Below are 12,054 nucleotides of genomic sequence, written 5' to 3' on the forward strand. Positions count from 1 at the left end.
CAACCCGTTGTTTACCCTCTCCTCCTCTCCCTCACTTCACTTGTTTAGAGATACATTACCCTTATACTGCTGTTGCGTATTGGACTACTATTCGTAACTACCAAGCAGCACATCATCAACGAACATAGCATGAGCATTACTTAGAGGTGTACATTTGTGTGTGTATGAGTAGTGTGTATGTTTGATTAGTTATATCTCTAAACATTTATCTCTTAAGTGAGTGGTGAGTGATTGATGGATGGATGGATGAGGTGGGTGGGTGTGGGTTAAGTGGTTGATATTCCGTTGGAGGTAGGTTGATGATGATGCTGTTTAAGTGTGTCGTTCTTTATCATCATCAGCTGATGGTGATGACCTGATTATCCTATTAAGACTAGTGTAGGCTCTTATCAAAGGTAAGTAAAGTAACTTGCTTACTTTCTTGCATTCATTCATTCATTCATTGATTCATTCATTAATCTTTTCCAAGTGGTGAGCTTCATGATGGATACAGATGCTTGCTATACTTGCATTGGGGAGAGAGATACAAAACTATATAACTATAAGTCATATCATTAAAACATAAACCTCGACTCTTTACAGTTGGCCTGGAAACAACTGACAGTCCATGTCCCAACGTTATATGATGGATGAAGGAGTGTGAATGGATGGGTGTAAGTTGGATGCATCTGGGGGTGATCATATGATTGATTGGGTGTGGGGTTGGAATTGATTGATTGATTGATTGATTGATTGAATGATTGTATGTTCATTTTAAAGTCATATTCAATAGAATAGTTATTACATTACATGTACATCCAAACAAAGTGAAGATGTACTTACAAAGACAACTATATCCAATATTACTTTTGGTTATGATGGCCATTATAGGCCCATCATTTATCAATTCACAATCACTCATTCAATCACAACTACAACCATCCACTATTAAGAATGTCAATGATGTATCAGTCGTACAAGGATTGATTGGAAGAATACTTGGCTCAGAGTTCATACCAGTGTTCCAGTTGACATTGGCCAACAACTCAAACAATGAAGAGTACTTTAGTGTGAGCAGCACCACTGCCAACACCATCCAACTGACCGCCAACACCCCTGTCAACTTGGCTTCGGCACTCAACTACTATCTCAAGTACTATGCCATGTGCACATTCTCATGGACCGGTGACCAATGCTCGTTGAAGACATCATCTATTCCATCAGTCCCAACTGCAGTGACAATCAACGTTCTGTCACAGTGGCGATACTACATGAATGTATGTACCTTTGGCTACAGCACAGTGTGGTGGGACTGGCCGAGATGGGAGCGTGAGATCGACTGGATGGCGTTGAATGGATACAACCTACCATTGGCATTCGTTGGCCAAGAGTATGTTTGGTACGAGATCTTCAAGCAGATGGGCTTGTCCGAGGCCCAGCTCATGGATTGGTTCACAGGACCCGCTTTTCTCCCATGGAACAGGATGGGCAACGTCAATCAATGGGCTGGCAACTTGACCATGGGTTGGATGTCCGATCAGATGTCCCTCCAAATACAGATCCTCGGTAGAATGAGACAGTATGGTATGAAGGCAGTGCTGCCAGGTTTTGCTGGTCACGTTCCCCAGGCCCTCTCCGAGGTGTATCCCAAAGCCAACATTGTACAGCTGGGCGGCTGGGGGACATTCAATGGCACCTACTACCTCGATCCATCTGACCCCCTATTCTCCAAGATCGCTCAAACGTTCATCTTCACCCAAGACCAGCTATATGGAACTGATCACTACTACAACTTTGATCCATTCAATGAGTTGGAGCCTCCAAGTAACGACACCACCTACCTCCACAACTGCAGCAAGTTGATGTTCAGCAATCTGTTGGCGGCTGACCCCAACGCCATCTGGGTGCTTCAGGGATGGTTCCTGGTCGATGATCCAGAATTTTGGCAACCCGCTCAAACTGAAGCCTTCCTCTCGGGTGTCCCAATTGGCAAACTGCTCGTGCTTGACCTCTGGGCCGATGTAATCCCCGCCTGGAACATCACCAAGTACTTCTATGGCCACAATTGGATATGGTGCATGCTGCACAACTTTGGCGGTCGCACTGGCATGTATGGAAAGATACCAACGATCAGCACTGCGCCCATCATTGCTAGGGGCCTTTCTCCGGGCATGGTCGGAACTGGTCTCACTCCAGAGGCCATCGAACAGAATGTAATAGTTTATGATCTGATGAATGAGATGGCTTGGCGTGCGACTCCGCCCAACCTTCAACAATGGGTTGAGAACTATGTCTCGCGCCGCTATGGAAAGCCAAACAACGACCTGTCCCAGGTCTGGTACGACATGGTCCTAACAGTTTTCAACTGTACCGAGTTCCTCTATGGCACCGTGGACAGCTTGATTGGTCTGCGTCCTCATCTCAACTGGACCAGCACATTGTACTACAACCCCGACGTGGTCAACCGCGCATGGTCAACAATGGTGGCGATCACTGACCCCGACATATTGGCGACCTCCACCTTCCAGTTTGATATCGCAGAGGTCACGACTCAAGCACTAAGCAACATCTTCTTGCAGGATGAGTTGATCATGAACTCAGCATTCCTCGATGGTGACCTGACAGTGTTCTTGAAACAATCAGAGGCATTGCTCAACTTGATTGCAGATGTAGATACAATAGTCTCCACTCAACAGATGCTACTGATTGGCAATTGGACTGCTCGCGCTCGTGCCCTCACCCCAGCAGGCGAGTCTACAGACCTCTACGAGTTTAACGCGAGGAATCAGGTCACTCTCTGGGGACCCTACTACTCTGATGTACATGACTATGCCTACAAGCTATGGGGCGGTCTGACTGAGGACTATTACCTAATGCGTTGGACACTCTTTACCAAGTATCTGGCTCAGTCTTTGACCACTCATCAACCATTTGACTACAACAAGTTTGTCCAGGACGATGAGTACTTGGAGAGCTACTGGGGAACACAGACCAACAAGTATCCTACCGAGCCCACTGGCAACGCCATTGATATCTCGAGGATACTGGCCAAGCAACATCTTGGAGCATTGGCAATGTAATAAAGTGATGTGATGTATGTATAATGTGACAAAGTTTGTTTATTTACTTTGGTACGAATTAAGTGAGTGAGTGATGGATTGACGGATGATTGAGTCACGCTCCAATCATTTAGAAAGGAGTGGTGGTGGAACGGGCGGCAAAGTAGGCAGTGAGCTGTGGGAGCTGGAGGAACTCCTTGTGGAAGGCAACACAGGCTGGGAAGTTGTCCATGATCGAACCCTCCTTCAGGTAGAAGACGTAGTCGATGGCGTTGAAGATGGCAAAGTCGGCCCAGGTGAGGGTGTTGCCCCAGAGGTGCTTGCCTCCGTTCTCCTTGAGCAACTTCTCCCAGACCTTGATGTAGCGTGGTGCCATCTCAGTGCGGAACTTGAGCTTGCTCTCTTCGGTGGCACGCGAGGTGAAGTAGGCCTGGAAGACATCGTTGGTGGACAGGACGATCGAGTGGATCTGGGCAGTCTCGACTGGGTTCTTGCCGACAATGTGGTGCTTGGTGGCGAGGTAGAGCTCGATGGCCATTGTCTGGGAGACCTTGACGTCGGCATCCTCAAAGTGTGGGAGTTGACCAAAAGTAGTTCTGGACTTATCCTCCTCAGTAAACTTGCCCATCTCATAACGAGTGTCAGTGAACTTGACGCCAAAGTATGTGAGCATAACACGGATGCACTCGGCTCTTCCTCTTCCGTTGAACTAAGTATGATTCATTGAATTAGTTAGTTAGTTAGTGATCATCTTGATCAATAGATGAACATACATAGTAGACAGTGGTCATTGTTGATGTAGGTTGTTGTTGTTATTGGTTAAGGTAAAGTTGTTGGAACTTGTTTGATTTGATGATGATTGTTGTTGACAGGTGTATTTATCTCTTTGTTTGGAGACTGGTCGTAAGTTGTAAACAAGGATACACTGAGTCCACTTCCAGGAAAGAGGACCTCTCCAACCCCAGCAAGATGTTCCATTCCATTTCATTTACAAACGTACGAAATTTATAAATTAAATATCCTACTATGGTAGCTGCGGGTGAGTGATTGATTGGTCAGTGAACTTCTCCAACACCCCACCCACACACACAATCACTGATTGATAATGATCACTCATCATACACACAAGTACCCATATGATTATGGGCAACACCTGTACACAGGTACACAGACACAAATAGAGAGAGTCTCTCTTTATCATAATGATTGTGTTCCATCGGCGAATAGAAGGAAGGACTCGATGTAAATGACGCAGCCTACTATTTTTAATCTTAGAGAGATGACTCTCTGATCATTCGTTCGTTTTCAGACCACTGGAACTGGAGTTCCAGCAACTGGAACTATGCCCAGGGCCAACTCTACACCAATGTCATTTGGCAACACTGGAACAATAGGTGGCTGTTGATGATGCTGCTCGAACAGACTGCCAAGGTTATCTCTCGTCGAAGCACGCTGTAAGTATCGCCGTGATGGAAGGTCCATGCTCGGATTGTATGTGTCGAGAAGCTGTTCGGTTGGCGAACCGGGTGTTGCGATCGTGTTATACATCTTGGTTGCAGCGGGATGTGGATGGGGCTGTGCGCCCAACATAGGGGTAGATGGTGCAGCAATGGCCATTGCTTCGCGGGCGCGATTGAATGAGAAGGACGTTGCCAACTGTTGTCTGTTGAGAAAGTTTGAGATCATCTCGGACACCTTGATGTGGAGGTTCGGAGCATCCTCTGCTCGGAACATGTATACATTGCCACTGGTCGTGTAGAGCGACCAGTTGACTTGGTTGTCGTCCAGATAGTACTCATTGATATGTCGTACATGTACTGTTGTAGTGCGGGTGCCGGCACTCTTTAACCAGTCTATGATGAACAACGAGTCGGATTCAATGAGTATGTGTCGCGGCTGATAAGTACTTGACATATCGCATGGTTGGTCGTAGTCGTGGAGCTCCATCATTAGCTATAGACGTTTATATGGGAACCGTAATGTCAGCTGACACCATACAAACAGTTATCACGTGATCAGACTTTACACTTACCTCCACCTTGAAATAAGTATCTTTATGTACATATGCGTAAGGAAGTATGTCGCGAACCTGTAATGGATGATTATCCTTCCTTCTAAACTCCACAATCGAGTTCTTCCTTCGCACCTTTGACAATGACATAAATATATTCAGCCTCCTCAATGCTTTAGTCACTTTCTTCTTTAATGTTGACATATCTCGATTATAAATAATTATATATATCTAAGTTAATAGATCTATATTAATGACAATGAATATAGATGATGGTGATGATGATTGGAGATATGTGGAAGTGGGATAAGGAAATAAATGAGTTGTGACATCCATGGATGAGTTGGCATGGCAGGCACAAAGTAATGTTGGCAACACCATCAAGGAATATACCTTTATCCAACAACCCCAATACTTTACAGATAGGTGGCACCTTGGTTGATTAATCAACGCTGGGCAAAGCAGTTCAGATATCCAACAGACATACATCTAACAACACAGCACTGAACAGAGTGAGGTGTGAGTATTATGTACTTGTAGTTTGTGTGATCAGGTGCAACAGGCTACTGTCTGTCTATGAGTGTGTTGGAGGTAGATCTAACCCTCGATCAAAGGGTCAAGCATCATCAAACTTATAAGTACCACTAACACCAAGCCTCAGCCGCCATCTATCTTATTATTTATTTGATGGAAGGTAATCACACACACACACAATCATACATACACACATATCAATCGTCTTTATTCATAATGGTGGTATGATGTGAGAGGGTGTGTTGGTAGTTGATTTGGATGATGTATATTTGTATACAGCTGATGTTAACTTCAGATAACAAAGTATTTTATTTGTTGGATGTTATTATAACTGTTTTCCAGACAACCTGGAATCATTAAAATCCTGAACTTCGAATATTTATTAATAAAGTTTATTCTTGATTGGAAACTGCACAAACAAACATCATCTCCTCCACTGTTATTTGTTGATAATAGAGCATGATGATTACATGTTTGAGTGTGTATGTGTTGAGGACCACACCTACCTTAGTTGAGCCCTCAATAACTAAGGGTTACCAACCTACACTAATACCCTAGACGAGAAGAGGGGTATAGGTATGTGTTGTGTTCTTCCAGTCCCCAAACCAACCAATGTTGGCTGGCTGTATCAATCACATGACCATGACCCCGAACCCAGAAGACCCACCATCATCATCGCCAACCAAGCTACCACTCTAACATCCCTCACCCACCATTCACTAACTCATTCTCTCATTCACTTACTCATTCACTCACACGTTTTAAGATAGATACGCACGCCATTGGTGCGGCAATGGCGATGGCCTTGACAACAGCACGTTGTTGCTGATCCTCATCTACCGCTGGCTGTGAGAGTAATAACAACAGCAGACCTAATACTGCTGGGATCACTACTACAACTACTATTAATGCTTGTAAGCTACCTGCTGCTCTACACCTGCAGGGCGACCTTCTCTACAACAGCCTTGCAATCAAAGTTGAGGAGGTATCCTAGGGTACATGATATGTTGATAGAGATGTTATATGAGCGAGTGAGTGAGTTAGTGATAGAGCTCTGTACTACTACTCCATTGTTTCATACATACAACGCACTTTCCTCTCTGATATCATTACCATCATATTGGATCATATCTAAACTACTTCCTTCCTTTCTCCTCAAGACATCTTCTCTCAATCTCAATCTCTGATTTCAAATGGACCCAAGTATGTCAATGTCAATTACTTGGGCAACTGACAAGACACTCATATTAACAACCAATATCATACTTTAGAATTCATTGAAGCCAGTCTAGGTAATGTTGGTGGATTATTAGGTGAGGCCAACACTTATAGCGAATGGGTTGAAGCCAACAAGACTCCAACACCTCAAGGGTCTGGCTTCAACAAACGTCTAATCGTACTAGGCAAATACAAACTACTCTCATTGAAGAAGGGTACATTTGGCAACTCTGTAAGTTAGTTACATCAACATCCAAGAGTCATGTCATTGGCAAGACACTCATCAATCAATCCAAATAATCAAACTACTTGTAGGTCGAACTCAACTTCCACCTCCTCAACATCACTGAGATCAACTACTTGGACAATGATGAGACTTTGGTGATCAAATATAAGGAGCTGGTTAATGACCTGCCCGTGCATGGTGGTTTGACCATCCGTGCTACGTTCGAGAGGATCCAGCACTTGTTGCGCGCAATCCGCAAGAACATCCGTTTGATCACCCATGGTATCACAGAGAGCCATGCACTTAAGCTCAACTACCCAGAGGATAAATTGCTGGCCTTTGACGAGCCGCTTCCAATGTCCTCAGCCAACGGCTATGTCGACACGTACATCGCCAACTCCTGGCTCTACAAGACGGTCGCCACCGTCGACTACGTGAGATATATCGAGGGTCTGGCTCAGAATGGCTTGGACGAGCTGGACTTCACCCAAAGTGCTGGCAATGATCCAAACTCTGAATACAGCTTCAACCTCTTCACAGCCCTCGTGGCCCTTGCTCACAACACATTTTTCAAGTCCGTCAACCTCTCGGCACTTCCACATGCAAACAGTAAGTGATCACTCATTCAATCAATCAATCACTCGATCAATCACTGACTCAATCACTCATAGTTGTCAACGCATTGGCATTGGCATTGGAAACGAACCAAACGTTGACCAAGCTAAACTTGTCAGACCTTCGCATTGAACAATCATTCCAACCAATTGCCAATGCATTGGTAAAGAACACACAAAACGCTGTACACTCACTTGACTTGTCAAAGAACAACATAGCCTACCCCGCCATGATGTCACTCTGTACCTTCTTCTCAAAGATGCAACATGGCCTTGTCAGCCTGGACCTGTCCAACTGCGACCTCAAGCCTAGATGCGTGGTCATCCTCTTCCAAGCATTCGAGCGCAACTTTGGCATGTCGCTGGCCATCAAGTCCCTCAACCTATCAAACAACAAACCGGGGGACAGCGGTCAACAAGCCATCGCCAGCTGGATGAGCAAGATCAAGGGCTGCAACAAGCTGAGCTATCTCAATCTGAGCAACTGTGGCATCAACTTCTCAATAATGGGTCCCGCGTTGGGACATGTGGACGTGGCCCATCTTTGCCTTTCGGGCAACAAGATCGACAAGAATGCCGCCAAACTACTTGCAGAGAATGTGCTCAACTCCACAGAGAACCTGCTGCACCTGGACTTGAGCAACTGCTGGCTTGGATACTACCCGCTCGAGCATATCTTCAGCTCGCTCAACCTAAACAAGCGTCCAGCAAGATTGAACATCAACCTGTCCAACAATGGCCTGTCCGCCAGCGAGGCCTCTGTCATTGGAAAGTATGTTGGCGGCATCCAAAACCTATCCGGCCTGGACCTCTCCCACAACAAGCTTCCATGTCGTGCGCTTATCGACATCCTGGGCTCGATCAGAATCATGAGCAACTGCAACTTACATCAGCTCAACCTGTCCAACAACTACTTTGCCGAGGGTGCCGAAGGCGAGCACCTATGCAACCTGATCGCCAAGATCATCAACAGTGTGGAGTCACTCAAAGCAGTTAACTTGAGTGGCGGCAAGTATCCCTTGGGCAAGGCGTTGGTGCCACTGTTTGGCGAGCTGGCCAAGAGCATCACCCTCAAGGAGATCGACCTCTCAGACAACGCACTGGGAGACTGGGCCGCATCCAGCCTGGGCGAGGTGCTTCGACATAACTCGGCACTCAACTATATCAACCTGGACAACAATCAATTCTCCCTTCAGGGCTGGACCAGCATTGCCCAACCCCTATTGTTCGATGTCAATCGCTCGCTCAATCATTTGGAGATCTCCAGGACAATCGCATCGGTCCATACCTCTAGCCTTGTGAGCAACTTCAAGGCCAGTCCAGTGATTGGTGGACTGTCAAGCCAGAAGAAGTGCCAGCTCGTAGGTATCTTCATCAAGATTCAGAACAAGGTTGCAGAGAATCGCTTTGAGTCTTCGATGAATGCCAACGCGTACGTGTCAGAGTATGCTGGTGGCGAGGTGGTCAACCGCGGTGTTGAGCATGTTGTCGAAGCCGTGCCACTTGTTGCCGTGCCCGTCCACCTGGCCGCACTGCCATTGCCCATGTCTCCACGTACCGATGCAACAACACCAGAGTTGTTGAATGCGAAGGATGTGGCTGCTCAAGCCACCCTCCAGGATGGCGCACAGGTCGACCAGACCCTAGAGAAACCAGACGTGTCCAATGACTCGCTGAGAATCAGCCAGACAAGATCCCTGCCCACAATAGAGAACTCGGATTGGCAACCTGATGACACGAGTGAGTTTGAGCACGTCGATCATGATGAAGCCTATTTCTACGAGCTAAACAGTGATGGCGAATCAACAAGCTCACGTCGCCAAATTGCCAAAGAGCATCCAGCTGAGCCAGCCTCATCGTCAGAGGAGAAGCAACAAGATCAAACATTGCTCATCGCTGCTCCACCCGTCGAGGCACTCTAGAATGAGTAGCGCAAGTCACAAACAAACACCCCAAGGCACTAACTAAACATCCAACTTCCAACTTCCAACTTCCAATATCCAAACTTCCAAACTTCCAAACTTCCAATCACACACAATCAAGACAAGTGTATATAATATATGATGATGTTGTTGTCGCTAGCAATAAATAAAGGATTTCTTAAGTGTTATTGGCTATATACATATTGGTTCGCCCTGCGTCGGGATGTTGACTTGAATGCCAACTGGATTGTAGTCGGTCAGCTCCTTGTAGATGATCTGGCGTATGTTGAGTCGCTTGTTGGCGGATGGCGTCTGGTTCACCAGTGGCTTGATATGCTGGACGATCAGCTTCACATGGCTGAGACTCTTCATCCTTGGCGTGGGCTGGACACCGAGGTCCAGCAAAGATACCAACAAAGGCATAATATCCTTTGGTCTCAAATGACCAAACAACTGGCTCTCAGATTGATTATTAGGATAAGAGCATTCCAAGAATATTGCCTTTAACTTGTCGATTCGTACATTCTTCCAGACATTCTATAATAGTTGATAAATTGAGTCAGTGTTAGTGAGTGTGGATGGGGTGATTCCAGTTGATCAATAACTAAACTTTGAATAACTTACATAAATCTTTTGTTGATAATCACAATTGTAGTTTCCACTTGGTATACCAGTGTCAGAGAAGAAGACGACTTGCTCCGCTGTGATCTGATCGTTATATATGAATGCAGTTGATTGAATATCGTTATGACATGTTGAGTAGGCAGTCAACTGTGCATTATTTGGGAATGTATTGACCAATGATTGTCTCTGTGTATCGTTTAGGAATATAACATCCGTCAAGTTATAACCTCTACCCTCAATCATTGTGAAGTAGTCGTATCTACCAAACTATAAATGAATCAAAGTGTTAGTACATTGTTGATTGAATGATCACGAATTGATGACTTACTCCTGGAAGGTTTGGCCAAAGAACATTGTTAAAGATGTGATTTTGGATAGAGTTGATTGTGAATGGGAGACCGACGATGGCCTTTTTGGTGAGGATTGATGTGCCAAGAATGGGATTGAGAAGATCTTTGAGGAGACCGATCAGTCCATTGTCAATCTTCATGTCCAAGGCATTGGAGGGGAGGTAGTCCTCCGGACTGGCTTGTACCATGCCTTGAATATGATCCATATGTGGATGTCCAATGACATAGCCCAATACGTGATTCCTGATGAACCAGGCCACTTGTTGATCGATCTGGGTGGCCCATGGTGGGAATGTGATATTGAAGTATGTTGCATAGTTTGTGTCTCTGAGGAATGACTGTGCACCAGTCCACAATGTACCGGCATCGAATGCAATAAATACACTTGAGCCTCTCTTTGTGAATAGGAATGCTGACAGGTTACTCTCATCCAATCCACCACCAGTACCCAATGGTATTGTTATAAATGATGATCGTTTACATGCTATGTAATTTCCAAGATCATTATAATTCATATAATATGAGCTGGATGAGTCCTGTTTTGGTTATTGATGCTGGGTGTAAGTGATCAATCAATCATGGGACCATGGATACATGATCCACTTACCATTGAATCTGATGTGCATACCGTGAAGCATGTTGACGCCAGTATTAATATTAAAATAATAAATAAACCTGATGGATGCCTGCTGCTATATTGATTGATTGATTGGATTAGTGAGTGAGTGATTGAATGAGTGAGTGAGTTCCACAGGACATACCTTGATGATGCCATTGATCGATGGCAATGGCTATTGCCTTATGTGATTGATTAAGTGATTGAGTGATTGAGTGATTGAGTGTTGGGGTGAGGGTGAGGGTTGGTAAGGCCTGTAGTTAACTCTACACTTTCCAAGATGATTGATTGATTGTATGGAAAATTATAAATAAAATCTGACGTCAGATCGACAGTGAATGTATAAATGTTGTTTGATTGAATATGAAGGATGTTGTTGATTATTATTTTGATTGATGTGATGTGATTGATTGATTGAATGAATGAAAGGATGGATGACGTTTCCGTTAAGAATGGTTAAAGGAATGTGATAATATATAATTAATAATATCGCTTAATTGTTTTTTTTTTTTTCCTGCTTCTCCTCCTAACTTGGTCGACTGAATGGATGGATGGATGACTGTGTCTGTTTGGTTGGTTGGTTGTTGCCTCACACAAAGTAAGTAAGGTTGGTTGGAGATGGAGATTAGTTCAACTGTTGGGAGATCATTTAAAATATGAAGTGAAGTGGCTGTTTCAATCAACAAGATATAGTGCTGTCTCCGCGTCCGGCGACTGTGGAACATGGATTGGATGTGGTGGTGATGTGGATGGATGTATGGACGGACGAGCGAGAGATTGAATGAGTGATGGAGGGGAGTGAGGGAGTGAGGGTAGGGAGTGAGGGTGTACCGTCATATGTGTAGCACCACCTCATCATCATTAAATTCATTCATTCAATCAATCAATCAATCAATCAATC

At 44.9% G+C, this 12,054-nt stretch overlaps 5 protein-coding genes across 5 annotated transcripts; 2 read left to right on the forward strand and 3 right to left on the reverse strand.

Moving 5' to 3' along the window:
- Positions 1 to 854: 854 nt before the first annotated feature.
- SAMD00019534_111170 (hypothetical protein) lies at positions 855 to 3,059 on the forward strand (the record flags this gene model as incomplete). Its single annotated transcript, XM_012893770.1, has 1 exon — positions 855 to 3,059. One exon carries the CDS (start codon positions 855 to 857, stop codon positions 3,057 to 3,059), a length of 2,205 nt encoding a protein of 734 aa, XP_012749224.1.
- A 109-nt stretch (positions 3,060 to 3,168) lies between these two features.
- On the reverse strand, positions 3,169 to 3,829 carry SAMD00019534_111180 (hypothetical protein; the record flags this gene model as incomplete). The annotated part of the gene is made up of 2 exons (XM_012893771.1): positions 3,169 to 3,747; positions 3,812 to 3,829. 2 exons carry the CDS (start codon positions 3,827 to 3,829, stop codon positions 3,169 to 3,171), a joined length of 597 nt encoding a protein of 198 aa, XP_012749225.1.
- Positions 3,830 to 4,343: 514 nt separating this feature from the next.
- On the reverse strand, positions 4,344 to 5,199 carry SAMD00019534_111190 (hypothetical protein; the record flags this gene model as incomplete). Its single annotated transcript, XM_012893772.1, has 2 exons — positions 4,344 to 4,991; positions 5,071 to 5,199. 2 exons carry the CDS (start codon positions 5,197 to 5,199, stop codon positions 4,344 to 4,346), a joined length of 777 nt encoding a protein of 258 aa, XP_012749226.1.
- A 1,577-nt stretch (positions 5,200 to 6,776) lies between these two features.
- On the forward strand, positions 6,777 to 9,563 carry SAMD00019534_111200 (hypothetical protein; the record flags this gene model as incomplete). Its single annotated transcript, XM_012893773.1, has 4 exons — positions 6,777 to 6,786; positions 6,855 to 7,033; positions 7,117 to 7,636; positions 7,699 to 9,563. The coding sequence occupies 4 exons, from the start codon at positions 6,777 to 6,779 to the stop codon at positions 9,561 to 9,563; spliced, it is 2,574 nt and encodes an 857-aa protein (XP_012749227.1).
- A 192-nt stretch (positions 9,564 to 9,755) lies between these two features.
- Positions 9,756 to 11,175, reverse strand: SAMD00019534_111210 (hypothetical protein; the record flags this gene model as incomplete). The annotated part of the gene is made up of 4 exons (XM_012893774.1): positions 9,756 to 10,100; positions 10,188 to 10,454; positions 10,516 to 11,021; positions 11,145 to 11,175. The coding sequence occupies 4 exons, from the start codon at positions 11,173 to 11,175 to the stop codon at positions 9,756 to 9,758; spliced, it is 1,149 nt and encodes a 382-aa protein (XP_012749228.1).
- Between the last annotated feature and the right edge of the window lie 879 nt (positions 11,176 to 12,054).

The sequence above is a fragment of the Acytostelium subglobosum genome, assembly GCF_000787575.1.
Source record: "Acytostelium subglobosum LB1 DNA, scaffold: scaffold30, whole genome shotgun sequence".
Classification (NCBI taxonomy): Eukaryota; Evosea; class Eumycetozoa; order Acytosteliales; family Acytosteliaceae; genus Acytostelium; species Acytostelium subglobosum.